Source organism: Cibotium barometz, chromosome 15 (assembly GCF_041138505.1).
Source record: "Cibotium barometz isolate CiBa-2024 chromosome 15, ASM4113850v1, whole genome shotgun sequence".
Lineage (NCBI taxonomy): Eukaryota > Viridiplantae > Streptophyta > Polypodiopsida > Cyatheales > Cibotiaceae > Cibotium > Cibotium barometz.
The window spans coordinates 29,951,145-29,978,738 of record NC_141060.1 but is presented as its reverse complement, the minus strand read 5'-3'; the positions used below and the strand labels follow the sequence as shown (position 1 = coordinate 29,978,738).

The 27,594-nt window shown below is 44.0% G+C and overlaps 1 protein-coding gene and 1 long non-coding RNA gene across 2 annotated transcripts; both read right to left on the bottom strand.

Annotated features, from left to right (window-relative positions):
- Window positions 1-3,778: 3,778 nt before the first annotated feature.
- Window positions 3,779-27,035, bottom strand: LOC147631162 (uncharacterized). Its single transcript, XM_086809489.1, has 11 exons — window positions 26,119-27,035; window positions 25,504-25,537; window positions 23,840-23,922; window positions 10,537-10,596; window positions 6,389-6,499; window positions 6,206-6,286; window positions 5,939-6,016; window positions 5,205-5,832; window positions 4,621-4,706; window positions 4,492-4,522; window positions 3,779-4,382 (listed from the first exon to the last, which is right to left on the bottom strand). The coding sequence occupies exons 1-11, from the start codon at window positions 26,449-26,451 to the stop codon at window positions 4,195-4,197; spliced, it is 1,713 nt and encodes a 570-aa protein (XP_086665615.1). The 5' UTR covers window positions 26,452-27,035; the 3' UTR covers window positions 3,779-4,194.
- Window positions 15,415-16,006, bottom strand: LOC147631163 (uncharacterized). The gene is made up of 2 exons (XR_015267540.1): window positions 15,709-16,006; window positions 15,415-15,670 (listed from the first exon to the last, which is right to left on the bottom strand). It is a non-coding gene; the product is annotated as an uncharacterized LOC147631163 (long non-coding RNA).
- Window positions 27,036-27,594: the final 559 nt, after the last annotated feature.

Genomic DNA, 27,594 nt, shown 5'->3' with positions numbered 1-27,594 from the left:
CTTTCCACATACTCATTACCGCTAAAACCATTGGTACCTCCAAAGGAGGGCGGCAATAAGGCAAGGGCTACCTTGAGAAGTCACAGGCCCGCCAAGATAATAACTCCTTATCCCACTTATCATGAATCATCAAAGAGGTCCAAAATTGGGTTAAGCATGAGGAGCTAATGCTAAATGAGACATTCACATGTAAAGAGAGTGTTTGAATAGGGGTTTGAAAGATAAGAGAATGGCAATGACACAAAATGCTCAATTGAGGAGGCTCATTCCTTGATTTGAAAGGGAGAGGAGGGCTCCTTTTATAGGTGGAGAATCACCCTCTCTTCCATTGTTACAAATTACAACATAAAAATCTTCAACCCTTCAGTGACATAAGGGTAGATGTCACCATCAATTGTCCTCTTAGGCTAAGTCTTCTATTGATTATTAAATTGAAGACTTTTTGACTTTGAGAGTGTGATGAGATAATAGCCAAGTCTAAGTGGCATGTAGGTGGAGATCCCACTTACACATGGCGGAATTCTCCTCTTCCATGTAGGCATTCTAGAAGAATCTTTCCCAATTATGCACCTACACACACTCCTCCACACGCCTTCCACACTCCCCAACTTGTAGCCTTATGGTGAATACCATATTAATAATACAATTAAAATCCATGTGAGCATGAAGGCCCACTTTTATTTTCCACATCACTAGCCTATCTACCATACCAAAGTATTTATCAAGCATACTTGTGGCATTTACAATGTGTGCACCCTAAATCAAGTAAAACCATTATATTTGAAGATAGAATGTTGTTATCAGGGTAGCTGCCAAGCCGCCGCATCACCACGCCGTTATTCCATTGTGGGCACCGCAATCTTCTTGGACAAGCTTCCACCTTATTACCATTGCGAAACCATCAAAATATGCACAAAATTGACAATGAAAGATATCAATTTTTCACGTCACAGTATCAAAGCTCCAATATGTGTGAAGAGGTCGATGAAAGCAAGAAGCAATCAAAGGAAGGGGGACCACAGGTAAGTGTAATTGCATCTCTTTCCCTCTTTGATTTTGGAGCAACACCTTTAGGTAACTGTGTAAGCTACATGTAATCAAAGGAAGGGGTACCATGGGTAAGTGTAGAGAGGTCGAGGCAAGCAAGAAGCTCCAATTTGTGTGAAGAGGTCGAGGGAAGCAAGAAGCAATCAAAGGAAGGCGTACCACAGGTAGTAAGTGTAATTGCATCTCTTTTCCTCTTTGATTTTGGAGCAACACCTTTAGATAACTGTGTAAGCTATAGATAATCAAATGAAGGGGTACCATGGGTAAGTGTATTTACATCTCTTTCCCTCTTTAATTTTGGAGCAACATCTTTAGGTAACTGTGAGAGCTACATGTAAACAGCAAAGTCACTATCCTAGATTGAGGCATCCTCTCAGGTGAAGAAAGAAGACCCTATTGTGTAGAGTTAACTAAAATTTTATATAGTTTAGCGTTTCGAGGTGTGTTTCATGTCCCATTTTAACTCTAAAATTTTTTTTCATCACGCACTCTAGGAAAGTGTCGAGTTTAACTGTGTATATGCCTAGTTTCTAGTTCGATGAAAAGTTACCAAAAAAAAAATTTGGTTGCAAGATTTATAATATAATAAGTTTATAGTACCACTATGTTAGAGATTGCAAGTTTAGCATAACCAAAAAAGTTTTTACAAGCATTGTTTTATAAGTTGTAGGTAACCCATGTCCGAAATTGTGCGACCGAGAAGTTGGACAAGAATAACTTCCAAGCATGGAAGTTCAAGAGTTTACTTCAGGTGATGAGAAGGAGCAAAGCTTCTAGAAGAAACAAACTTTAACCATAAATACCATTGGTAGGTAGGTAAACCACCACCTACCAACCCAAATCACCTTGATTTTTCTCAAACCATAATTCCTTAAACTTTAGAAAAAATTTCCTTTATTCAATTAGATTAATTAATACACAGAGATACATATATTAATTTAATTTTTCCAAGGAGAACTCTTGCAATTATCTTTGGAACGAGTTAACTATGATTTCACTAGTGAAACATACCTTTATGATGATATTGGGACCATGGATCTTAACATACTCATTGGCATGTATGGATTTGATTCAAGGCATAATCGATGAATTGACAATCCTAACCAATCACCGATACATTTATTTTATTGTTACATACCTTTTTATAATTATTGGCTTGAAAAAATCAAGTAGAATTTGCATAATATTAATTGTCGTGTATTGAATATTGCTCTCTACTCTTCGGCTTGTGAGAATATTCCGAGGTTTCGCAACTATGCTCTCAGGTTTGGGGGATTACCACAAGCTTTTGCGACTAGAAACCACGTGTAACCACATTCGTACCATGAGATGACCACCACCTAACATGACAAGGGCATTGTCGTTCGACGAATACACGAGGGTGCTTGTTGGAGGGAGTACTAAGCAAGTACATCACACCGAGGTGCACAAGACCTTGTTGGAGGAAAAGTGCAGCAGCACAGCAGTTTGTGCAATAGGTCTTGCGCCCACAACGCTTGCTGCATACGAATAGTCCCTTAAACAAGGCTGCATGAAAGAGAAGTTTCAGTTTTAAAAAAAGACCTGTTAAGGCTTAAGTTTTCAAAAAAATACGATTTAAAAACCTATTGCTGCACTGAAGAATTGTGCAAACACAGCTTCACTGCTTGCTCCCTTGAGTGAAAGAGGGTCACAAAGGTGCTCTAGATGCTGTGCATAGGGTGGTGGAAGAGGCGGTGCAGGAGAAGGAGACACTGCACAACAACAAAGTTGGGGGTGTCATTGACACAGAAGACCTCACCATAATAGGGAGAACCGGGCTGTCACTATCATAATGGGGAGAAACTAACTAACTGGGAGACAGATGGTACAAGCCACTTATAAGGCAACAAGACTGGGGGGGAGACACTGCAAGATGCTGAAAGCAGGGAAGGGAGGCTGTGGGGAGAGCATGGGGAGAGACGTTTCACAACCCGATTTGCTGTTCACAGGGCGCAGGCCAATTGCAGGCGAGATGGTGCAAGCCGCTCAAAGCACCAAGACTGTATGGGGAGACATTGCAAGCTGAAGGCAGCAATCCTCTGAAGGCAGCGAGAGGGTGGGTCTAAGTGCAAATCTGAAAGAGAGAGAGAGAGAGAGAGAGAGAGACGACAGTGAACACATACACACACAGTGAACACATACACAGAGACAGTAAAAAACTTACTTTAATTACTTGGCTGGCGCGTGACAAGGACGTGCTTTGCTGCTACTTTTTTTTAACTGGGCGCAAGATTGATTTTATCAATTGCTCGCTCACTACATGCAGCCAAGTGTAACCATGTTTGCAGGAGGGTCACTCGGAAATTTCCTTCTATGGCATCGTTGGTTAATGTGATACTAGCTATGAAATCCCTGCCCAGAAGAGAGCACAGCTTCATTCCTAGAATCCTATAGAAGAGGGTGAAGATAAGGTTTTCACCAGCAAAGGCTGCATTTCAGCAAATCAGTGCATGCTATCTCAGCGACAAGATAATACTGTTACTGAATCTCCATCAAAAAAAACCTGAATATCAAATGGGGTGAGATATGTGTCAGTTGGCACCACCTGGGTTTTCAACAGAAAAAGAGCAGACAAAGCACACATTTGTGCACAACTGCTAGACTTAACAGAGACACGTCATAAATTACACCAGAATCCTCTCAGAAAATTTAAGCCCATCAACCAATGTTGTTAGTCAAGAAGGCTTCCCTACATAACAACGTGATCGAATTTAAATTAGTAACTCCCTACTCAACCTAAAAAGAGTTTGATCATTGATGTCTCCAGTTGACTGACTCTCTTACAACTTTGAAATGGTATCAGCATCTTGATTCAGAAAACTTGCAGAGAATAAAACCAAAGGTCCAAATCATTTTGTGAGGCAACGTGGTGTTTGAAAGGGCGTTGAAAACTCAAGAGATGTAAAACCTAAGACCTTACCTTGCACAGCTAAGTTACAAAGACTTTGGTAAAATCCAGTGTACAACCATGTTTTTTATAGGAGAGCCACACCCATAAGTGCAAAGAGGGTGAGAAAGAGAACCGATCATATCGCACATCTGCACTAATTAAGTTACGCGGACCCTAATCTTAGTGCCCAGGGTTTAATTTACCCGTGCTTATGAGCTAATTATTGAGTGCTAGACCTAATCTTCAGCAGCCGGCTCCGGTTCCTCCTTAGCCTCCTTTCCTGCATCCTCCACAGTATCCTCCTCCCCCTCACCCTCACCCTCACCCTCACCATCATCTTCATCTACAATCTTGCTTATTTCTTCTTGTATGAGGATTTTCACATGAGCTTTGTTCTGAGAGAGATCAACATCAAATTTGTCCCCTGCAAAGAGCATCCCATTAGAATAGCTGTTTATAGAGGTGCCAGTAAACCAACAAACTTAAAGACTGAAATGGCAAATGTCCCAACAACGCAAAGCTTGTTAGCATACCTAATTGTTTTACCACATCTGTAAATGTCACCTGCATAAGACATCCAAAAAAAGAAGCATCATTAATCACAAGAAGTTTGTGATATCATCTATGCTGCCAACATTGTAAGAGAGTCAACAGATGATTACTGTGTTGAAATCGGCATCCCGTAGCAGGTCACATATTGCTGCCCGCAGGTCTTCATCTGAAGGAGTAGGGGCAGGCTTGCTCTCCTCTGCACATGGTCAATATAGCATCAGTACGACAAACATGGCTTAAGGATATACACATGTTAACATCTATTAGCAAGCATGTGTCAACAATAAGATGGCTCAAAGTACTCTTGCAACCTGGAGATGAGCCTAAGGGCAAAAAAGCATGGACTGCAAACAGATGTTTCAGAAAATCCAACTCACAAAAAGTTATTTCTTACAAACCATTAATAATGCACAGAACAGGTATTAACAAGCATATATCAACTTGAAGTACTCCCGACATCTGAAGACAAGCCAAAGAGTGCCAGCTGCCAATAGATGTTTCCCTAAAAACAAGTCAAAAAAGGTGCGTGGGACAGGCAGGCACAGGCAAGATTGCCCACCATTCATCCCTCTGACAGGTGGCCAAGATTGGGCCCTGCTGATGGCAGGCCGGGACTGAGCATTGACATGAGCTTCTGTATACCAAACATTAAAAACTTGCACTATAAGTAAAGTTCTAGTAGCAAACTTCAAACCTTTAGCATTAGATTGACTAGTTCCCCTCGCTTTCTTGTGTGTCTCCTTCTTTGGTGCATCCTCCTCCTCATGCTCCTCTTCTCTCTTCTTCTTTCTCGAGAACACCTTAGAAGAATCAGTATCTGTTTTCTTCGTTTCTTTGCTCGGGCTCTCTACTGGAGCCTTGGTCTCTTTTGGTGCTTGCTTTTTAGAGACTTTGCTTAAAGGCTTGGATTTCACATGTTTGGTTTCTATCTCATCTTCCAAGTCTTCTTCTTTTGGCTCATCAACAGACTGTTTTTTGGCAGACTTCCGCACACCTTTCTTTGGACTTTTAGATTTCACATCATGATCAGATTCTTTGCTTTTAGGTTTAGAAGCCTTCTTTCTCTCGACAGGTTTTTCTTCAAGCTCCTCCTCTGGCTCCTCTTCAGGCTCAGCCCGTTTTTTGGCAGACTTTCGGACAAGCTTTTTTGGGCTTTTGAATTTTCCATCACGCTTGGGCTCTCTACTTTTGGAAGACCTTTTTTTCTTCACATGCACCTCTTCAGGCTCCTCCTCAGCCTCCACTTCAGCTTCCTCTTCATGATCATCATCCTCATCTTCCTGATCAAGTTCTTTGGAGGACTTGGCTTCACGTTTTTGTCTCTGAAAAGGAAACAAATAAAGACCTACAAGTAAGACGAAGTAAAACAGTTCACATTTCTACCCCACAGATTATCCCAGTCAAGGGCATTCAGATACCACCACATACCTTGCGTGGTGTTTGTCCAGATGCTCTCTTTCTTGTTCCTTTGGTGGGTGTTTTCCTGCGCTTCTTTTCTTTGGATTTCTGCTTAAGAACACATGCCACAGAGGTTATAGCAAGACATCCTTTAAAGCACAATTTCCTGTTCATCCATACTCACATGCACACATGCATCCACACATCCGTCCATCCATCCATGCATGCACCCATGCATCCACACATCCATCCATCCATATGTGCATACATACACACACACACAAAGAGAGACCAGACCTGCTCCTCCTCTTGAATAAGTTTGTCAGTTGTCTTGTAAGGAGAGTCCAAAAACTCAAACAACTTCAATACCACATCCTCCTGTGACATTAGAAACAATTCGCAGAAAAGATATTAGTATCAAAAGCTACACAACTTGCATGCTACATGGCTCCTTTGCAGAGAAAATAACAGCTGTCTCACCTTCCTTGAAGTAGTTTTTGTGAAACTCAAGTCCAACAGATCACTCACTTGAAAAAGACTTTCTTTCACACACTTCTCAAGTTTCTCTTTCATTTTAGCCTTTTCTTTTTCCTGACAAGTTCAAAGCAAATTGTATGACCTCAGCATCAAAATCCATGTTAAAAAACTACCTTTGGTAACAAAATTTATTCAACCATGCAAAGGCCTGTCTCTACCTGTCCTCCTACCCTCTCTTCCAATAGAGAGCTCAGCACACTGACACATCTAAAGCTTCTACACTCTTAGAGATGTCTTGCTTGAGATAAGATTGCAAATGTGGATATCAGAGATTACAACACCCATCTCTAGACGGAATCCTTCCTGGATCAAAATGCATATTCAACCCATGACGCAGTCCTTAATGGTAACCCACTGTTCTCACCCAAAGACTGACACCTGACATGAGCCTGTCACTGCCGGCAAGAGCTGCTCACTGGCAGAGATACAAACTCCTCCATGCATCCTCGAGGGGCCAAAGAGGAAGACCAAAAGGTGTGGCTCCTACCTGGTAAAATCTTCCCGCAGCAGCGCGTAAGCCCCTCGGAAAGGTGGTGCTCCCGGAGGAAAAGAATATTGATGGGTCCCCCAACTGTAGCTCTATGAAGCTCTCCTCTGAGGATGCCTCGGCTCTGAAAGCACCAAGACCCCCCTAAACCCTAAATGTTCCATGAGACTATCCCCATATCAATCTCTATGGGATGCAGAATTATCGGAACTCCACGTCACTCGAAGAGTCTTGGGCGTGGGTTTAGATGGGGAATAATCACAATCAATCCTAGGACGCAAGCACGCCAAGAGGACACGGATCTTGTCCATGTGTCACCACTCTATCCGAGCGCGAGAGTAGGCATACTCCGAACTCCATCGATCACAATGGAGGTATCTGTAAGAAGGGGGGAGGGGTATCGCGACTGAGATATGACCGAACACAAAGAGCAACACCTCCAGGTTTGAGGCCACCACCTCCCCGTCCTGGCCTCTATGGCCTGAGCCTCCAAGCTCCATCATAGCCAATGGCCAGAGGTGGGTGAGCACGTCGGTGACGTGTAGAACATGATGGTGTGAGAGCTCTACTGCCTGCCCCTGGATGGCGGCAGCCACCGACTCCGAATCCCACTTCGTCCCCGAGGCTGCACTCAAGGGAAAGGAGAAGATCATCACGCCACTATCTGGCGTAGAAGGTCTGAGTGATGAAACACCACACATATCCAAATGGGAGCTACTGTCTCCTCAAAAAATATATGTCCCTTCCGTTGGAAGGCATCGAAAGAAATATAATCCACAGGCAACCCCAAGATCCAGGGGACCCACCTGAGGACTCTGGCACGAGAGCCCTCACTACGGAAGCGACGATGGTCATCCTACCGGCTCCAAGAATCAATGAATCAAGTAGCGCACGGAGCTCGCCAGCTGTCTTTGCTCCAAGTCGGGTGTTGTTCGAGGGCGACGCAAGTGGCGGAGGGAGGGGGGAGTGCGGCCTCAAGGAAAGAGGACGGGACAAAGCAGGCTGCTGCGGGAAGAGACGGAGGGGATGATGGAGGAGGAGAGGGAGAGGGAGAGGGAGAGGGAGAGGGAGAGGAGGGGGGTGGGGTGGGGTGGGGTGGGGTGGGGTGGGGTGGGGCTCGGCTGCCTGAGGGCCTGCCTCTCTCTCTACCCACTGGTGAGGCTCTAAACGGGGACCACCGGAAGCGGTCTCTTGGACTAGCACCAAGGGCAAGCTTGTCCCATCCGCCTGCAAATGAAACACCGGTCGCAAAGGCCTCAGCTGAGCACTCCACTCGCTGAATGATGGGGGGTCTCCTTGGAGGCAAGGAATGGATATGACATGGGGCAAGGCACTGTCTCCGACGAGGCAATACAGATGCAGAGGGATAGAATCCCGGCCGCTCATGCGAGGGACAAAACGGCAGTGGGTGAGGATTCCATCACTCTCCCAATGGATCCACCAATCACTGGGAGACGAGCAAGGTATTCCTTCCCGAGGCCTGAGAAGCAGACTGTCACGGGAAAGCCTAAAACACCAACGAGAGGGTCGGATGCGGGGTTGAAGCCGTGCGGCCACCGCGCAAAGAAGGCTTGGGTCATACGCAATGCAACAGGGCTCACTGCATGACTCAATTTGACGCCTCTGGCAAGTCGAACTCGACCTGGTAGTAGCCACATCCCGGAGGATGAATGTCTATGATCTTTGCAAGCCCACCAAGGAGGCTCGCCTGGAGAAGATCTTTGAGTTGTCTGCACGCAAGGCGGCTACTGACAATCTTGAATGCCAAAGTAGAGGCCTCTAGGGATGCAACGGTCATAGGAAGAAGTTATAGGTCTGCTTCAAATAAAGATAAGCAGGTTACATCGGCCTCGATCGGGGATGACAGAGCAACTGCCATGGAGTCCTCCTAGGGACAAAGACCAAAAGAGGCCAAGACTTGCCGAATGATAATTGCGCAAGAGCTGAGGACGTTGCCGGAGGAATAAGGAGGAGACAAAAAAAAACAAGGAGATGCAAGGGCGCAGGGCGCAGAAGGGGGGGGGGAGGGGGGGGGGGGAAACAAATTGCTCTCCTCTCTCGTCCTATGGATCCCAATGCGAAATTGTCTAGGGAGGATGATACACCTTTGGTGGATTCCACAGAATACCGGCAGTTAGTTGGCTCCTTGCTTTATCTTGTCGACACCCGATCGGATCTCTCTTATGCTATGAGCGTACTCAGCCAGTTCTCTTTAGCAACTCGGAGATCTCATTGGCAAGCAGCTTTGACAGTGTTTCGGTATCTTCGTAGCACATCAAATTATGGCATCACTTATTCTGGTGGTTCTTCTTTGGTGGGCTTTACGGATGCTGATTGGGCTAGTTGCATTGATACTTGAAGATCTACTACGGGATATTGTTTCACGCTTGGTACAGGATTGGTCTCTTGGAAATCTCAGAAGCAGAGGACTGTTGCTGCTTCTTCTACCGAGGCTGAGTACAAATCCTATCTTCTCTCCGTAGCCGAGGCGTCATGGATACATCAAATTTTGGAGCATTTATGTTGTGCGGATGATTCCCATGTTGTCATCTTCTCAGATTCTCAGAGTGCCATTGCTTTAGCTCAGAATCCTGTGATACGTGGCCGCTCCAAACACATTGAGGTTCACTATCATTTTGTTCTGGATTGGATTGAGCTTGGTCTTCTTCAACTTGAGTATTGTTCCACTTAGGACAATCTTGCTGACCTCTTCACCAAACCGCTCCCTCAAGCTTCTTTGGAGGTCTTTCTTCAGCGTGTTGGAGTTGGTCCGCCCATCTGGCGCTGAAGAGGAGGTGTTGGCATTATCATCTCCAGAGTGGGCATATATGTGCATATTTCATGCTGTATCTGGCCAGATTTATGAGGCCATGCATTCATCTTATTTTAGATATTTTTCTGCTATTTTGTCTATTTTTTAGACATTATTCTAGTATTTTTTGCATAGTCGGCCAGCCCACTGTTTTTATACTGGCCGACCAGCTCTTGTCCAACCTATAAATAGGTGGCTCGGGTTGCATCATTAGCACATCATTATTCAGCTATTGCTGTTGATTGTATGCACCTACGGGCAGCCCTCGTGCTATACTTCAACAGATAACAAGTTTTCTACTTCAATTCTTTTGCACGTGTGTTTCTTTGCAAGATCTATTTGCTGTTTTTCTGATTTACAGCCATTCTTTCAGCTTGTATATACATACATGTGTATGTGTGTGTGTGTATATCATACATACACACATACATATGTGTGTGTGTGTGTATATCATACATACACACATACATATGTGTGTGTGTACGCACGTGCTTGAGTATATGTATGTATGTATATATCTGTTTTTATTCATTTGAATTGATCGTGAAATTCACTCTACAGTGTAGATTGAATCTATGATCTGGGATCACACTTCAACTATAAGTATATGCATACATAAATACACACACACACGCACACACACACACATATATATATATAGAGAGAGAGAGAGACAAACACACACACACACACATAAAGTTAGACACATGCACACACCACCTCCTCATACTAGCAAAAGTATAATCATGAGGCTATACAAACCTTAGAAGCAAATCAAAACAGACCATATACCTCATTAGGACCCCAAACGCATCCTGAGAACTGAAGTATGTTGGTCTTTACATGATGTGGCTACAAACAACAAAAAAGGTACCCATGTCAATACCGAGTTATGAAATGTTAACATTTTCCACCTTACCCACATTATAACTTTCAAAAAAGCAAAAGCGATTTTCACTAACATTGGAATATAAAAAGAGAAAAATGTCATAAAAACAGAAGTGGACAAGCACCTTGAACATGCGTCATGTTGACAAAATATGTGGTGACTTGCCAAGCGGATGTTTGCATGCTAACATGAACTAGACATGTGACAAGATGGGTATCAATGCAGACCTCTAGTCAATGACATCAATTACACAAAGTTTGTGGCACCAAGGCCATAGAAACCTAATGCCAACTAATGACCCAAATGATGACAACCAACATGATTGGGAGTTCAGTACTTACCCTCCTGAGTCCTTAGGGCCCTCAAGATCCTGACTAGCCTTGGGCTTGCACAAGCCAAGATATCGTTTCATGAGATCTCATATGCTAAATTAAGTAAATGTGAGTTTTTCATGACAGACATCATTTACTTGGGACACAAAATCACTAGAGAGATGGATTGAGCATTGACTATGACCGAGTTCAAAAGGTTCTCGCCTGGCCTATACCGCGAACAGTGAAACAACTTCGTTCTTTTCTCGGTTTTGTTGTTTTTCTTCGGAAATCTGTGCAAGAGTACTCTCAGATCACACTACCGATGACCGACTTGTTGAAAGGTCGTAGACGTGGTTTTGTTGTTTTTCTTTGGAAATCTATGCGAGAGTACTCTCAGCTCACACTACTGATAACCGACTTGTTGAAAGGTCGTGGACGTAAGTGAAATCAACCTACCACTTGGAATAACGATCTGGATATCGCCTTCAGACTTTTGAAAGATAAAGTCAAGGAAGCACCTATCTTAGCATTACCCGATCCTAGTCGGCCTTATGTTTTTGAAACTGATGCCAGTGACTATGCCATCCGGACTGCTCTATTTCAAGATGGTAGACCTGCTGCTTTTGAAAGTAAAAAGCTAGACGACACTCAATCTCGTTGGCAAACCTTTGAGAAGAAGCTTTATGCGGTGATTCACGCTCTCAAGGTTTGGAGACATTATTTATATGGCTCCAAGTTTGTGGTATTGACTGATCATCAGTCAATCAAGTATGTGTGTGATGCGGATGATTTGAGAGGAAGGAAAGCTCGATAGGTTGAATTAATGCAAGATTTTGATTTTGAGATTCGTTATAGAAAAGGGTCCATGAATAGTGTCGCAGATGCGCTTAGTCGAATTAGAGAGGTGAATACTTTGTCGTTCACCGAGATTTCTACTGACTTATTTCAGTCATTGAGAGGGCTTTGAAGGACTGATAGTTATTTTGGTCCATTTTGACAGAAGATCCAGGACGGGAGCTCATTGATTGACCAAGACTCAATGACTGAGCAGCCTACCATTCACGCTGCAGAGCCGGCCAGTGGATGATTCGGAATGGTTTACTATTCCGTAATAACAAAATTTGTGTACCACAAATTCCGGATATTAGGTCCAAAACTCTTAAGGAGTGTCACGACACCCCTTCTGCTAGACACCCTCGGGTACACATGACATTATCGTTAGTGAAACACACTTTTTATTGGCCAAAGATGAAATGGTATGTAGAAGATTATATTCTCAACTTTCAAGTTTGTCAAGCAAATAATGCTGAACGCTTTAGACAGGCTGGGTTGTTACATCCTTTGCAAATCCCAGGTAATAAATGGGAAAGTATTTCCATGATATGCTTCGAGCATATGTATCCAAAAGGTAGAGTTCACGGGAGGATTATCTTCCTATGTTAGAATTTGCATATAACAGTACTAAGCATTCGAGTACAGGTTTTAGTCCTTTCATGCTTATGTATGGTTTTCAACCTAGATTACCTGTTATAGTGGGATTCTCAAAACTTCAGCATGATGCAGTACGTAATTTTTTGCAAGATATGCAAGAAATGTTACAAGTTGCGAAGGAATCTATTAGAAGTGCTCAAGAAAGTTCTCTGAAGGAACGATGGTGTATTTGCGGGTTCCGAAAGATTCCGAGACTTTACGGACAGGTCGATCTCCGGAATTATCCCCTAGATACTGTGGACCATTTCGTATTACACGACGGATTGGTTCAATTGCATATGAATTGTATTTGCCTTCTCATGTGAAGTTCATCTTGTATTTCATGTCAGTAGACTTAAGGAAGTACTGCCTGAAACAGACCAGTTAGTTACTCCTCAAGAAATCATAGATGTCGAGGACATGACATTTGTTCCACACGAACCTCAAAAGATTCTTGGATTTCGTGAAAGAAGATTGCGTAATACGCTTATCACGGAATACAAGATCAAGTGGAAGGATTGTGTTGAGGAGGACGCTACATGGGAGACATTGACTACTCAGACATTGACTACTCTTCAGAGAGATTACCCTAGCTTTTTAGTGAGCTCAGGAGTGAGCTCTTAGAGGAAAGGGAGTATGTCATGTGCACAGTGTGTATCTACCGTGTGCTACACGCACACAAGACTAGCTTCGAGGTTGGGAAGCTTGGAGCTAGGCAGGCTGATTGACGAGCTGAGTTAGGGATAGACTAACGGACGGACACCCAAGTATGGACGAGCAGGCGCCCAAGTGTGGACGCCCGATGACCGGCCAAGAGCCTATAAAAGGGTGGCCAAGGTTAGTCATTGGTGATATAGAGTCTCGCGTGTCTTTGTGAGAGCTCTATGGTCAGGAGCGTGGATCTAGTGCAGACGTGCACGTGCTTCATGCAGCCGAGGCCAGCAACAGTCTCGAGGCCCGCAAGGGTAGCTTTGTGGCAATATAGGACGTCACGAGGTAGAGATTGGTCGGTACGTCCATCTAGTTAGCTCAGCTTGTAGCTCGGTGGGGACAGCCAAGTCTTGTGGACTTGCCCACGGCTGTCAAGGTTGAGAGGTGAGTCAAGCCTGCACCCCCGTCATGTTTGTTTCGTTTGTTTGTAAGTTTCGAGTCTTGTACTAGGAGCGTTCTACGAGGAGATCCTTTGGGGATTTGACACCCCCCTCATGCTTGGCACCCATCCTAACACCATGTGGGGTGCATACATGGGCACCCCCAGCCTTGTGAATATGACTCCTAAGGTCGAAAGATATCAATGGGCAAGCTTTTTCATCACTTCAAGTAAACACTGATATGATGATCCTGATTTTTTATAATTCCATGTATAACATACAAGCAATTGAGAATGGAGGATTACGACACTCCCAAGGGCCTCCATGATTCTCATGGGAGACAATCGTGTGAACAAGTATCAAATAAAATAACATTTACATGTATTTATATCACAAGGATTCACACTGGTCACTTTATAAAAGGGATGGAGAGTTTAAACAACTAACACTCATTTTTATGAGTGGATTGTGAAGGGTGGACACATTTACTAGCACCATGTGGGGACGAATGTATGGGCACCCCAACCTTGTGAATACAACTCCTAAGATCAAAAAGACATTAATGGGCAAGCTTTTTCATCACTTCAAACAAACACTCATATGATGACCCTAATTTTTGTAATAGGCACCATAGTTGCATGTATTCTTTGCATGTGCGCATTCGCATTCGAGAATGCCAAGTTTGCAAAAGAATGCAACGAGGGTGGTTGAGTATGCATTCGTGGCCTGAAACTTGAAAGCTGAATTTTAAAGCTAGGGACTAAAAATTCAAACATACACATCTCACAATCAGAATGTCATGACTCACAGACTCACACACATAAACTTCAAAGTTCACATTTAGAACTTCAAAATGGACATTGAAAGTTGAAACTGAAAAGTGCTGGAACCAACACACTAAAGTGTGCTCACACGGGGAAAAACCCTTGTCCAGCCAAGGTAAAAAGTGCCCGTGTATGAGACCTATCACCTACTGAACAAAATGTTTAATTATCATTCTTCATCCTCCTTATCGGAGGAAGAAGGTGCTCACACGGGGAAAAACCCTTGTCCAGCCAAGGTAAAAAGTGCCCGTGTATGAGACCTATCACCTACTGAACAAAATGTTTAATTATCATTCTTCATCCTCCTTATCGGAGGAAGAAGATGAAGTGTAATCCTCATCCGTCTCCACATTGCTAGCTTCAACCTGGACATAATTGGCATTTGTTGCTGCATGCATGTTCTCTATATTCTCATCCTCTATACTCTCACGAACCTCTTGTAAAGCAACAAGTCTGTCATCATCTTGCCCACTCGCGAGACGCTGCCCAGGGGCCAGTGCCCATGAAGTCGTCGCACGCAATATATAACACAAAACGTTAAAAAAAAACTTAAAAACGGCCAAAGTTTGGCCCCGCCAAAATTTTTAATGGAAAAAAAAATCCACGTTTGCAAAGGCCACGGATTCGCAAGCATGCTTCAAACGTTTGCAAACGTCTGCATGAAGGTGCATTCGCGAATGCAGGTAACTATGATAGGCACAAGTTTCATGTATGAAGTACAAGCAAATGAGAATGGAGAATTAGGGCCTCCATGCTTCTCATGAGAAACAATCGTGTGAACAAGTATCAAAAGAAAAATAGCATTCATGTGTATCACAAGGATTCACTCATTTAAAAGTGGATGGAGATTAATACTTTATAAAAGGGATGGAGAATTTAACAATTAACACTCATTTTTTGTGAAGAGTGAACACATTTTTATAATGGGCACCTATTTCACTTGAATGTGAGAAAGCAAAGAGAAGGCATATTTATATGAAGTATGGATCAATTTTATGGTAAGTATGAATGCCCCCCACACTAGGTGGGGGTGCATGCATGGGTACCCCCAACCTTGTGAATACAACTCCTAGGGTCGAAAAGATACCAAGCTTCATCACCAATGCTCCGTAATAGAGCCCGTACAGCCCCTCCCATTCTCCCGCCAGCAGTTTGTACCTCCCTGGACCTACTCATAGAGTACCCATTTGCGTTCCGTACGATTCTACTTCTCCCATATGGGAGGCTGTATCCTCTGCTGTACCTGTGTACCTGCTGTACAGCTGAACCTGCAGTACTCAGTTATACTTGTTCCTCCTTCCATACTGCATATACCTGCTGTTGTTTTCTGTTGTGTACCTGTTCCACATAACGTGCTGTTGTTTTCTGTTGTGTACCTGTTCCACATAACGTACCGTAAAATTCAACAGCAGCCACACAATTGTGTACTTTCTTCCATACTGCTGTACCTTCTCCCATATGGGGCTGTATCCTCTGCTGTACCTGCATACCTGCTGTACAGCTGAACCTGCAGTACTCAATTATACGTGCTCCTCCTTCCATGCTGCATATACCTGCTGTTGTTTTCAACTGTGTACCTGTTCCACAATGTACCAACTGTAGGTCCTGACCGTGCACCTCTTGTACGGGTATCACTACTGTATTTGATAGTAAGTTCACTGTTTGGGCCTCCCATGTGCTCGCTAGATATGAGCCTATTGTACCTGTTTGGATCCTACATGTACTTGTTTAAGTTACTTTGGGGCTGTGTGAACACTTTGGTTAAAGACCATTGTGGGGAAGCTCAATACCCAACAAGAAGTACAAGTTTCAAGGCTTTTGGGTATTTTAATTTTTAACTTTTGAAATACGGGAAGTTGTACATAGATAATCTCGCTACTCCTTGTGAAGGAAAGCCCTCAAAGCTATACATGTCCATATTGTAACCAACTAGTTTCCCAACCATTGGGCCATGTTCCGGCGGTGCATAGTCACAGGAGACGGAAGGGACGTCTGCTTGGAACACGGGGACGCCGAATCGAGACGGAACAACGACGGGGACGGACGGGGAGAATATGCTCTCCATGATCATGGTTTTGACACTTATTAATCTGTGACTCTTCTCCTCTTTCATGACTCTGCCCATGGGCTTTGCAATTGTTTCGGCTACCATTGATGCTTGAATCTCTCACATATTGCCAATTTGTCCTCACAACCCTTTAAGAAAACATCACCCACGTGGCATCTTTGCTCCCCAATCTTGTGAGTCTGCATGATCATGAACTTGACAGTTTCAACCATGGGTGGTTAGGTTAATCCATGGACTCAGACTAGGCATCTACTAGGTCTAGTGGTTTTTAGAAGCTTTGGCTATTTTACGCACTAAGTTATTTTTGGCCTATTTAAACAAGTTATTGGCTCAAATCAGGGAGGAGCTTCTCTAATCTTCTACTTGTGGCCTAGCAAGGACTACTCCTACGACAACACTTGAGGTATTGCATCTTGAGCCTCGGAGGGGTTGACAGGTCTAACCTAGGGTTAGGTTAACCCCTCAAGGATCAAGATCAAACGTCATGCATGCACCACCATGTGGTACTAGTGTACTTGGGATAGACACCCACACCATAAAATTTATCCATACTTCATGTACACTGGGGCTCTCTTTCCTTTCTAACATATAAGCGAAATAGGTTCCCATAATAATAATGTGTCCAATCTTTACACAATGTCCTCTCATTAAAAAATGAGTATTAATAGATTAAATTGTCCATCTCTTTTATAAAATGTCCACCCAATTTTAATAGAGAGTGAATCTGTCAAGGCCCAAATAAAACAAAACCCTAACCCTAGAAAATCAGCTACCTACAAAAAGATGTGGAGAAAAAGATGAGTGCTCTTCAAAGATGGAAGAAGAACCCTAGCATGATATACTACGCTAAACCACCCAACCTGATATATAACACTTTTGTGCGTGTGCGTGTGTGTGTGTGTGTGTACACGAAGAAACCATTTAATATCTCCAAATATCATTCAAAATTTGCTTGTGGATATAGATACACTTACATATACAAAGATTGCTTTGATATTTTCATATATCTATTATCAACCGTCAAATGCATCTATGCAAGCACTTCAGTTGCCAATATATAGAGAAACATATGAAATTTTACTCCAAATTGCAATATGGAATACTACCTTGCTTGCATGTTCTAACTTCAAAATACACAGATTAAAGTTTCCCAAACCTTTCATACTCGGCTCTTTGTTTGGTTAGGGTCATCATTTGGCCTAAAAGCATGTTTCTTGGTTTTACCCTCGCGGTGTACATCCATGCAAAGCTGTCTTTGTGGCTTAAGAGGCTTCCATAGCAACCATGATACTCCATTCGAGCTGCTGCAAAATCCAAGCATGCATTCTTTTCATCAATGAAAGCTCCAAAGGCCTCCTCGTCCATAAGTTGTCCATGTTGGACTATTGGTTGCTCTGATTCTTGTAGAGTAACTTTCTCCTGGATTGTGGCTTTGGTTGGCCATCTGGCCTAATCACACTAATAGTTAGTGTTTTCCCTTGGTATGTTCTTTTGTGTTGTGGTAGGTTCGTTTCTTCCAAGGAAGGCTAGGCAGTACTACCAATGTAGCCGCTTCCCGTGGACCTCAAACACTTAAACCATTAATGCATTTAAACACTTCAATTAACAACCTTGCAACCAAATGACACAATAATGATGTAAACCACAAGGGGGCTGGAATGGGCTAACTTCTCCCCTTTAGATATTTAATTATCCAAGGAGTAATTTTCAAGTATGACCTCGCATTAGATCCCTATATAAAGAAAGTCAAAGGTCATTCTCGGCATTCAAAGGCCGTGTCTAGAGGTGCATCTTTTAGGCATCAGCCCAAAATCTGGTCACCCAATTGCAATTCTTTGAGCATCTTCTCAAAAGGCCAGTCCAAACAATAGTGCAACCTTTCAGTATGCATGTGGCAAGGTTTGCATAAAGTGCACGATTCACATCTATGTCTCATTTCTCAGATGTATATATCCGTTCACTGCAATATATAGTGGTTTAGGTCTCTCATGTCTTCTCTACTCTGCGTTTGTCATCTTGATTAGCGTTAATAGCGTTAATCATACAAAAAAAAAATGTTTGAGCACCAAGTTGGCTTCAACAAAGGTTCCCAAGCCTAAGCCATTGTTAGGATTGGCGATACAAGCAATCTTGTGTCATCTATTAGTAAATAAATTAATCCACTTCTTGAGGATATTTGTGAAGCTTTCTATATAATTTGAAAAATAGAAATAAACCAAGAAGCGAAAGAAGGAGTGTCAAATCCCGAGATCTCTACGAAATGGAAACTTGCAAAACAGCCATGAAAAGCAAGACAAAGCAACGAGTCCTAACCCTAGAAGGCAAAGCGGAAGAAACATATCTGGGTGCAGGCATACTCACCACCCAACCATGAGAACCGTGAGCAAACCTCACAATCTTGGTCGTCCCCACCGAGCCAATATTCACATTCATTCATATTCATCACATTCACATTCATTCATATTCATCACATGCACATTCATTCATATCCATCACATTCACATCCACATATATTTATGACGCATCACATCTCTTTCCATCACATCACATTCTTTCACATATACATCTATATCCATTCTTTCACATACTCATTCACATCAATTCTTTCACATATACATTCATATCCATTCTTCACTTATACATTCACATCCATTTTGATCACATATCATCCACTCATATCCCATATCATTCATTTACATCCTAATTCACATGACATCATATCTCATCCATTCATTTACATTTATCTGATTCACATCACATCTATTCACCTCACATCTCATCACCTCTATTCACATCACATCCATCCATCCATTCATCATCTATCTGATTCACATCATATCTCATCACATCTCATTCTTCTCATCATTTTTATTCACATCACATCCATCCATCCAGTCATCATCTATCTGATTCACATCTTATCTCATCACATCTATTCACCTCACATTCTCATCACCTCTATTCACATCACATCCATCCATCCATTCATTCCCATCTATCTAATTCGCATCACATCTATTCACCTCACATTCTCATCACCTCTATTCACATCACATCCATCCATCCATTCACATTTGTGTTTGTAGGCACAGAGTCTGAATAAAGTCTTGACAATCTGGCGTAGCCCCGTAACATGCGATGGATCATGGCGTCCCATACCACCATGATACACCCCATACCCGTACTACGATTACTACAAAACACCAGTTTGTGGATATGTCGCGATCTATCAAAAACAATAAAAGCCAATGGCTGACCATGTGCCACAAACTGAAACAAGTTCTCGAAAGGAAGAACTCGGTCCAGGGATTAGACAACATCTGTGTACACAAAGAAGAACAACCTTGACCAACATCCCAATCAAAGCATCTGTCTAAACCCAAAAAATCTTGGAAACTAAAACCTTAAGGACTGTAAGGCTGAAAACGTACATATTGGGTATTGTCGCATAACCGTCTTGTCATGCCATCTGACAACAAATCCCAACATGTAAACTTAATCTGGATGCCCTCTATCAAATATCTGTGTTGCCACAGTGTCAATGTGTGGTCAACTATTCCTCAATCCTACATATGTAGATAAGTCTTGCCTATCAAAGCCCAAAAACGAAAACAATGGTCATTCCAATATCTATAGGGTATTAGGTCTATGTCTTGCGTGGTACAAGGCCATGACTAACTCTGTGTCCGTGAAGTTCTTGGAGTAAAAACTCCCATGTGTATCCCAGAACAAACATGTGTACTTGCATAACACGGTCTAACACTGTGCTTTTTTTGTTAAACTCCATCTTGCATGTTCCTTGCATGTGAAAAAATAAACACATAACTCATAACACACTAATCCAAAACTGAGATAGAATGAAGCACGTGCATCCGAACCTCACAAGTACACCACAAAGTCCCATACACAACCTACATTTTGGAGAGAGAAGAATCTGAAGAGAGATCGTAGAAAAACATGTTGCCATCACTTGCTGCTGTAGAGCAGCCCACTGACGATCGTACGCCTCTATCCGGACAACCTACATGTGGCTGTCCACAACCTTTGGCTGCGTGAGGTAGACCTCGGCTGGCCGTGGCATGTGCGGCTCCGCTAGACTTCCCTGTATCTGCATGAGCGCGTGCACACGTCATGCGTGGCTGCGTGGGAAACAACCCCAAAAACTTGGGCTTCCTCACCCCAAAGGGGTGCCCGCCAACAAGGTACAGTCCCATGTGGGCTGCCAGAAGCCCCATCGAGCCCCGACAATCCCTGCAGCCACCGACAGTGCCATCGATAGTCTTTCCCATGTCCATAGCACACGCGACCAAGTAAGGAACCCCCACGCACACCATCAGCTTCGGGAAGGTAGGTGTTTTTTTTTCATTTTAAAAAAAACGTACCTGTTTCTTTTAAAAAAAACAGCATGCTAATTTCCGCTCTTTTTTTTTTTTGAAATCGCAAATATCGATTTTTACCCAAAAAAAAAGAATAAAAACGAACCTTAAAAAAACAATGCTTTCTTTTGCTAGGCTTCCCCGTTTTTTTTTTTTCTTGGCGGCACTTATCTTGGCGGCCAGCTTTTTTCTGGCTGCCGCTTTTCTTGTGCTGCTGCCGCCTACCTTGCTTTCCTGTGGCTGCCTAGTGGCCTGCACATGGGCCTCTGCCTGCTCGCACAGCAAGTATGCGATAGCATGCTTTTCTTCTCTCTATGCTGCCCTTCCTCGCCATGCCGGCCTTACTTTGCTGCGGGTGACCCCTACTCAGCATCCCTGTGGCTACTGATTGCACACAGTAACCCCTACGGCTGCCCTGTGGGGTTTCACCGCAGCCTCTCACCAGCCTTAGGGCTAATCTATGGTAGCCTGCACACAGCAGCCTTACTTGGCTGGCCTGCACATGCCTATTGCCCGCACTGTCTGGCTGCCCTGTGCGCCTTGGGCTGGCCGCCCACAGGCCTGAACATGGCCGCCTTGCAGCCCAGCCACACAGCAGTGGGCTGGCTGCTGGTCACACAAGGCTGGCTGGCCACATCTAGGCCGGCCACCATGCCACCAAACTGCCCCCAGTCACGCAAGCAAAAGCAACGCAGTAGCAAATCGAGGACGGCCCAAAATACACGAATCCCGAGGCGCTCTACACAGCCATCACGGGGATACAAACATGGCGCTTTTTTTCACAGCAACCATGGCATAAAAACCACGTGCATCCATGGTGCTTTTTCTTGCACACCCGTCAACTTTCTCTCTCTCTCTCTCTCTTCATCTTGCAATAAACCTACACATGTTCGCTGCAAGAAACATAGAAAGAACTCACCCAAAGGTGTCCCGCTCGCATCTTCCTCCCGGAGAGGCTCTGATACCACTGTCAAATCCCGAGATCTCTCCGAGAAGGAAACTTGCAAAACAGCCATGAAAAGCAAGACAAAGCAACGAGCCCTAACCCTAGAAGGCAAAGCGGAAGAAACATATCTAGGTGCAGGCATACTCACCACCCAACCATGACAGCCGTGAGCGAACCTCACAATCTTGGCCGTCACCGAGCCACGAGCTAGAGCGTCGTGCTCTTGTGAGTGCCTTGCCATCGTCCTCATCCGCCGGTGTCCTCTACCACCCGGGGTTGTCCCCCAAGGACGACGGCCTCCTGCGCGATGGTGCTCCTGCTCCACGCGCTTTGCACTCATGTGCTCCACAAGGTAGGATCAAAACATACGTACGGATCCAATCCGTACCGTACATGTACGGTACGGGGATCCGTACGTTTTTTTGGGTTTTGCCGTTTTGTCCTTCTATGCAGCATTTTTTTTTTTTTGGCCGTTTTGTCCTTCTGTGCGGCGTGCCTGCGTCTTGCGTCTGGACTCTGGAGGCCGTACGACCTCAACCTTCCGGTAAGGGCTAGCCACCATGCTCTCTCTCCTCTACAGTCGCACTCTCTCTCTCTCTCTCTCTCTTCGCTACTGTCGCCGCCGCCGCCTTCTCCTTGGGCCGCCGACCTCAACCTTCCGGTAAGGGCCAGCCGCCATGCTCTCTCTCCTCTATAGTCGCACTCTCTCTCTCTTCACTACTGTCGCCGCCGCCTTCTCCTTGGGCCGCCCCCTGCTCACTGCCGCCTCAGTTCGCCTCTGCCCTCACCGCCCCTGTTCGCTTCGTGCCTCTGTGCGTAGCCGCCCTCTCTGTTCGCCACTGGCGCCCAGTACGGCTGGCAATACGCTGGCACGCAAGGCTGCAACATAACTCTCTCTCTCTCTCTCTCTCTCTCTCTCTCTCTCTCTCTCTCTCTCTCACTGCCTTAGCCCACCATCCGTGGACCGTGCACTGAGCTCTCAGCCTCTCTCCTTCAAGTCTCTCTCTCTCTCTCTCTCTCTCTCTCTCTCTCTCTCTCTCTCTCTCTCAGCCCTCTTTGTTCGCCACTGGCGCCCAGTACGGCTGGCAATACGCTGGCACACAAGGCTGCAACATAACTCTCTCTCTCTCTCTCTCTCTCTCTCTCTCTCTCTCTCTCTCTCTCTCTCTCTCAGCCTTAGCCCACCATCCGTGGACCGTGCAATGAGCTCTCAGCCTCTCTCCTTCAAGTCTCTCTCTCTCTCTCTCTCTCTCTCTCTCTCTCTCTCTCTCTCAGCTGAGCTGCCCACTAAATATTATGCATTGGTACGTATTTTTATGTATTTTTCCCAATGGTACGTATTTTTATGTACCTTAAATTTTTTTCCCGTACCAAACAACGTACAGTACGTACGGATCCATACAATACATAACGTTTGGTACCACCTTGGAGCTCCATCTGTCAGTGTGTGCCCAATTGGTACCCCTTCCCCCAATAAATAGAGAAGGAATGCCCAAAAAGCACACGATATCAATAGCGGACCAAAAAGCACATGTCCGCCCACAGCATATCATACTCTAGCTCGCCAATCTGCCTGCCCCTAGCGTGCACCTGACAAGGAGGGAGGGGGGAGGGGGAGAGAAAAAGAGTTAGTGCCTATCTCCTAGGGTGGACCAAAAGCACTTGCTCTCAACATTCTACACGCCATTCCACGACTTATTGGCATCATGACACCCTACGCAGATGAGGTGTCATGCCAACATAGCAAGCTCATGTTCTACATTGACACGGCAAGCTAATGCATGGCGCGCTGATGTGGCATGACAAGTTGAATATACAAGCTCAAGTCAACAACATCCAAGAGCAACTGAGAGGAAATTCGTACAAGTTTATATCACAACCCGTAATTGAAGGAAAGATCTCACCCACCCGTCCTCATGAGCAGGGGATCTGTCTGTAAAGACCCTTAGACAATACCGCACCTTTGAACATATTGAACAAATTACGATTCTAACACATGCTTGGAGTTGTAAAAAATCCACTTATAAATTCTGTTAAGAGTTTATTACCTTTACGATTCTAACACATGCTTGGAGTTGTAAAAAATCCACTTATAAATTCTGTTAAGAGTTTATTACCTTTACACGCTTGCCATAAATCAACTTGTGAAGAAGCTGCACTGACTCGTCACTCGCTTTACGCTTTGAAAGCTTGAAGACAACTGCAAACTCACAGAAGCTCAGCAACAACATTAACTCTTACACTACACATACATATGAATAGAAAGCTTTCCAATGCAACCAAAACATCAGAAAACATAAATTTCAACAGAATTTTCCATAGCCTGTGATCAGCATACACCACTTCCACCTTAACCAGGCATAAGTGCACTCTTTACAATATTCAAAGTCTAGACTATTTCCAAAGCTTCTGACCATCAACCTTTCCATGTAAAGCATCAAGACAGTGTCAAGCATTGATTGATGTTGCTAAGAGATGGACCCTGAAAGTTCAGGGTAGGACCTTGACATTAGCTGGCTACCCATTAACTTTTATGAATGACAAGCAGGTTTGAGTGCTTTAGTGACTGCGATCCCCTATGTTTTGCCACCAATAAAAAAGGTGGTGGAGACTATCTGCTGTGAATATGCGTTTGATCTGAGGCTTGAGCACATGCTTTCTTGCCATTCAAACTTTCCTCGTGAGTACTTTTTTGCACTTAAGAGCTGGGCAATCTCTTATATATACTAGTTGGGGGAAAATACATCTGATTAACCGATCATTATCACTTTTCGCACTTTGCATTCTCTTTGTGTGCATCTTCATGGCTTCTTTCTCCTGTACTGACCCTCTTCTTCTCTAACAGAAGAATCACAAAGTGCATCAGGCTTCCCACAACAGCTGGGTCAGCAAGCTTACAACCCTCCACAATCTCTTATATATACTGGTTGGGGGAAATTACATCTGATTAACCGATCATCTATCACTTTTCGCACTTTCCATTCTCTCTGTGTGCATCTTCATGGCTTCTTTCTCCTCTACTGACCCTCTTCTTCTCTAACAGAAGAATCACAAAGTGCATCAGGCTTCCCACAACAGCTGGGTCAGCAAGCTTACAACCCTCCATCAATGGCAAACATAGTAACTTACATGAAATCAGGTATATCAATACTAAAAACCCACCATCAATGCCAGACAAGATCACAAACCTTTCAGCACCTCAGTGGCATTATCCTAGCAACACACACTGTGAGGATATGGTGGCCAATCACCCACAATTACCACATATCTGTGGAAATTGCTAGTGCGAACTAATGGCACGCCTTCCCATAACTCACTGCTGGTGCAGTGAAAATTTTTGCCTAGGAAGGATGTAAAATACTCTTATTCATTCTGAGCTACAAATGATCCTTTGAAGCCACCAGCAAATTTCATCCTTTGCCTATAGTGGGGTTGGCATGAAAGGATACTCCATGGACTTTGTGATAGGTACTTCGCAGATTAGGTGGTGCCATGGCTGAGGTTCAATGGGCTTCTAAAGATTCAAAACTTGTCAACCTCATATGGCCAAGAAGGATGTGAGGAACTGGAAAGGAAAGTACGGACAAGCCAGTGATCAGTACGCTTCTATCAAGTACTTGCTTTACATAACATACACTTATCACAATTGGATATATTGAGCAGTCAACCAGCCAATACAGTCATGTTGTCTCCAATGAATCGCATGCACATGGTATATCACAGCAAATTGTCCTTTCAAAAAAGAAACACAAAAGAGGGCCTAGAGTATAAGCTAGCTCACCATTGGGAATATCTTTGAGACAAGTGCCAGTACCCTGCAATCACAAAACCACAATTCAATCGTATAACAGACAAGTATTTGCACAAGTAGAAGATTGTATTTATAATATCGAATGGCTACTTCAAAAAAATAAGCCGTAGAAAATAGTGTAGCAAAGCAGACGCAATCAATGTGGCGAAACTGTACCATGACTCCACTCCCTTTACCCTTCAAAAAACAGGGCTCAAATTATGCCCTCTATTTGAAATTTTCGCACTTCCAATAAATGTGTGATTATACTACGAGCTTCTAGAAAAACTGATGCACTTTTATTTCAAAATTCAATTCCGATCGAGGAGCCAAACAGATTCATTAATTTTAAATCCTTCATATAGGAAATCCTTCAAGTAAAAAAGCATGATTGTGACTGGGAAGGGAGGTCCCGAGATCAAATCCCCGCAAGCTTCCCCGGTGGCATCCGGCATCTTCTGGCATGCCTTTGGGTGGGCAATCAAGTTGCTACTACATGAGGATATACTCAAGGAAAAAAAAGCATGACTTTTCTGAAGAGTAATGTTATTGATTAAGAAAGGTAGCCCATTTCTATGCGCAAACAACACATGTAGATGATGTTACCTTTTCTATTTTAAACTCTTTGACCTTCTCCTTCTCAACAGAATCTGCAAAGCGCTCGATAGACTTCCTTTCTCGAGCTGGCCTGTCCAGCAATGGCGTTACGGGAGTTACTGGTTCTTTTCTTTCAGTCTTCTTCTGGCTCACTTGGTCCCCTGGGCCGGCCTTCTTCCGGCCTCCCTTTTTCGGCTTTTCCTCGTTGCCCTTGCTACTCTTTCCCGCAGTTAAAGTTTCCTCAGCTTCCGTGGCGTCCTCCTCTGCAGCATGGCTCTCAACCACTTCCTCCACATTCTCTTCTGTCTGCATTGCATGACTGTCCTCGCCATTCTCCTCCATGCTTCTGGCTTAAACAACAATTAGCTCCTCTCTTTTTTTGCGAAATTTGGAGGGTCCAAAGCTCCAAGATTTCGTTACAGAGAGGGGAGCAATATGCACGAAAGCGGAACTGCAAAGTTGGAGCTCGGGTAAGGATTAGGGTGAGATAGCTGTGGCCAGGAGGAATAGGGTTAGGATTAGAGGCTACGATGTTATGGTCATCTGATAGGGTAAGAGGAGGTTAGGGTTAGGGCATGGAATGTTCGGGTTAGCTATTATGGTTAGGGCTAGAATGGTAGGGTTAGCTGTTAGGGTTGGGGTAAGAGATCTTACTGCTCAGGGAGCTGAAATTTTCCAACAATTCGACCTCGGCATGCTATGGAATCGAAGCTTAGAAGGGCTCTGTATCTTGCAGAAGGCAGGGAGGAGGGGAGAGGCCGTGTGCCTCTCTCCTGCTTCTGTGCTTTTCCACTTTGGTACAGAAAGCAAGGGAAACGGGAGGGGACGGGAGGGGAGGAGAAGGGAGAACCGTTGCTACTCTACTTGAACGACGGGGGGGAACCGACTAGCAAACAGGGCCCAAAGACATCACAACAAAATAAAACCTAACAGGGTCTCTTGCGTTAAAGCGGACCTGAAATCACCCTCCATTCCAGTTTATTCCGGACTTCCAACTTTTCTTACCCCTATTATATGTAGTTATTTGAAGAATTCCAAAGTTCTACTTTTCTTCTAAAAATTTATTTAAATTAAACTTCACTACAAAACGCTTTTTGTTCCAAGAATCATATCTTACTTCTTTACAAGATAAGGTGACATTTGGCATGAGAACTCAATCTAACTTTTAGTTGCAGCAATCAGGGCATTGATGTTAAGAGTGGCTTGACCCGTCCCTGACAGGTAAGACTATTCTTACATTCATCTTTGTCGACGATCACAAATTAGTGCAGTAGAGAGAGGTGTTGCTCTAGAGTGCCAAGGTCACGGGTTCAAGCCCTCATTGCGAAAGCGATGGCACGCACGGGTGTGTGTTTTTTGCACTTTCTAATTCCAGCCAATTGCCAAAAAAAAAACTCTCATCCTCGAAGGGTAAGTAGAGATAGCTTATATTTGAAGCCCATGATGGGTCCCATGGTCCCTAACTTGCCAACTATATATAAACAC

Excerpts from the sequence above, each read along its gene's own strand:
- LOC147631162 (XM_086809489.1), bottom strand. The coding sequence starts at position 26,451 with ATGGAGGAGAATGGCGAGGACAGTCATGCAATGCAGACAGAAGAGAAT. Across the intron at positions 6,287-6,388 it reads CAAAAACTACTTCAAGGAAG|GAGGATGTGGTATTGAAGTT; the intron begins GTGAGACAGCTG and ends CTAATGTCACAG. Across the intron at positions 4,523-4,620 it reads GGGATGCCGATTTCAACACA|GTGACATTTACAGATGTGGT; the intron begins GTAATCATCTGT and ends TGTCTTATGCAG.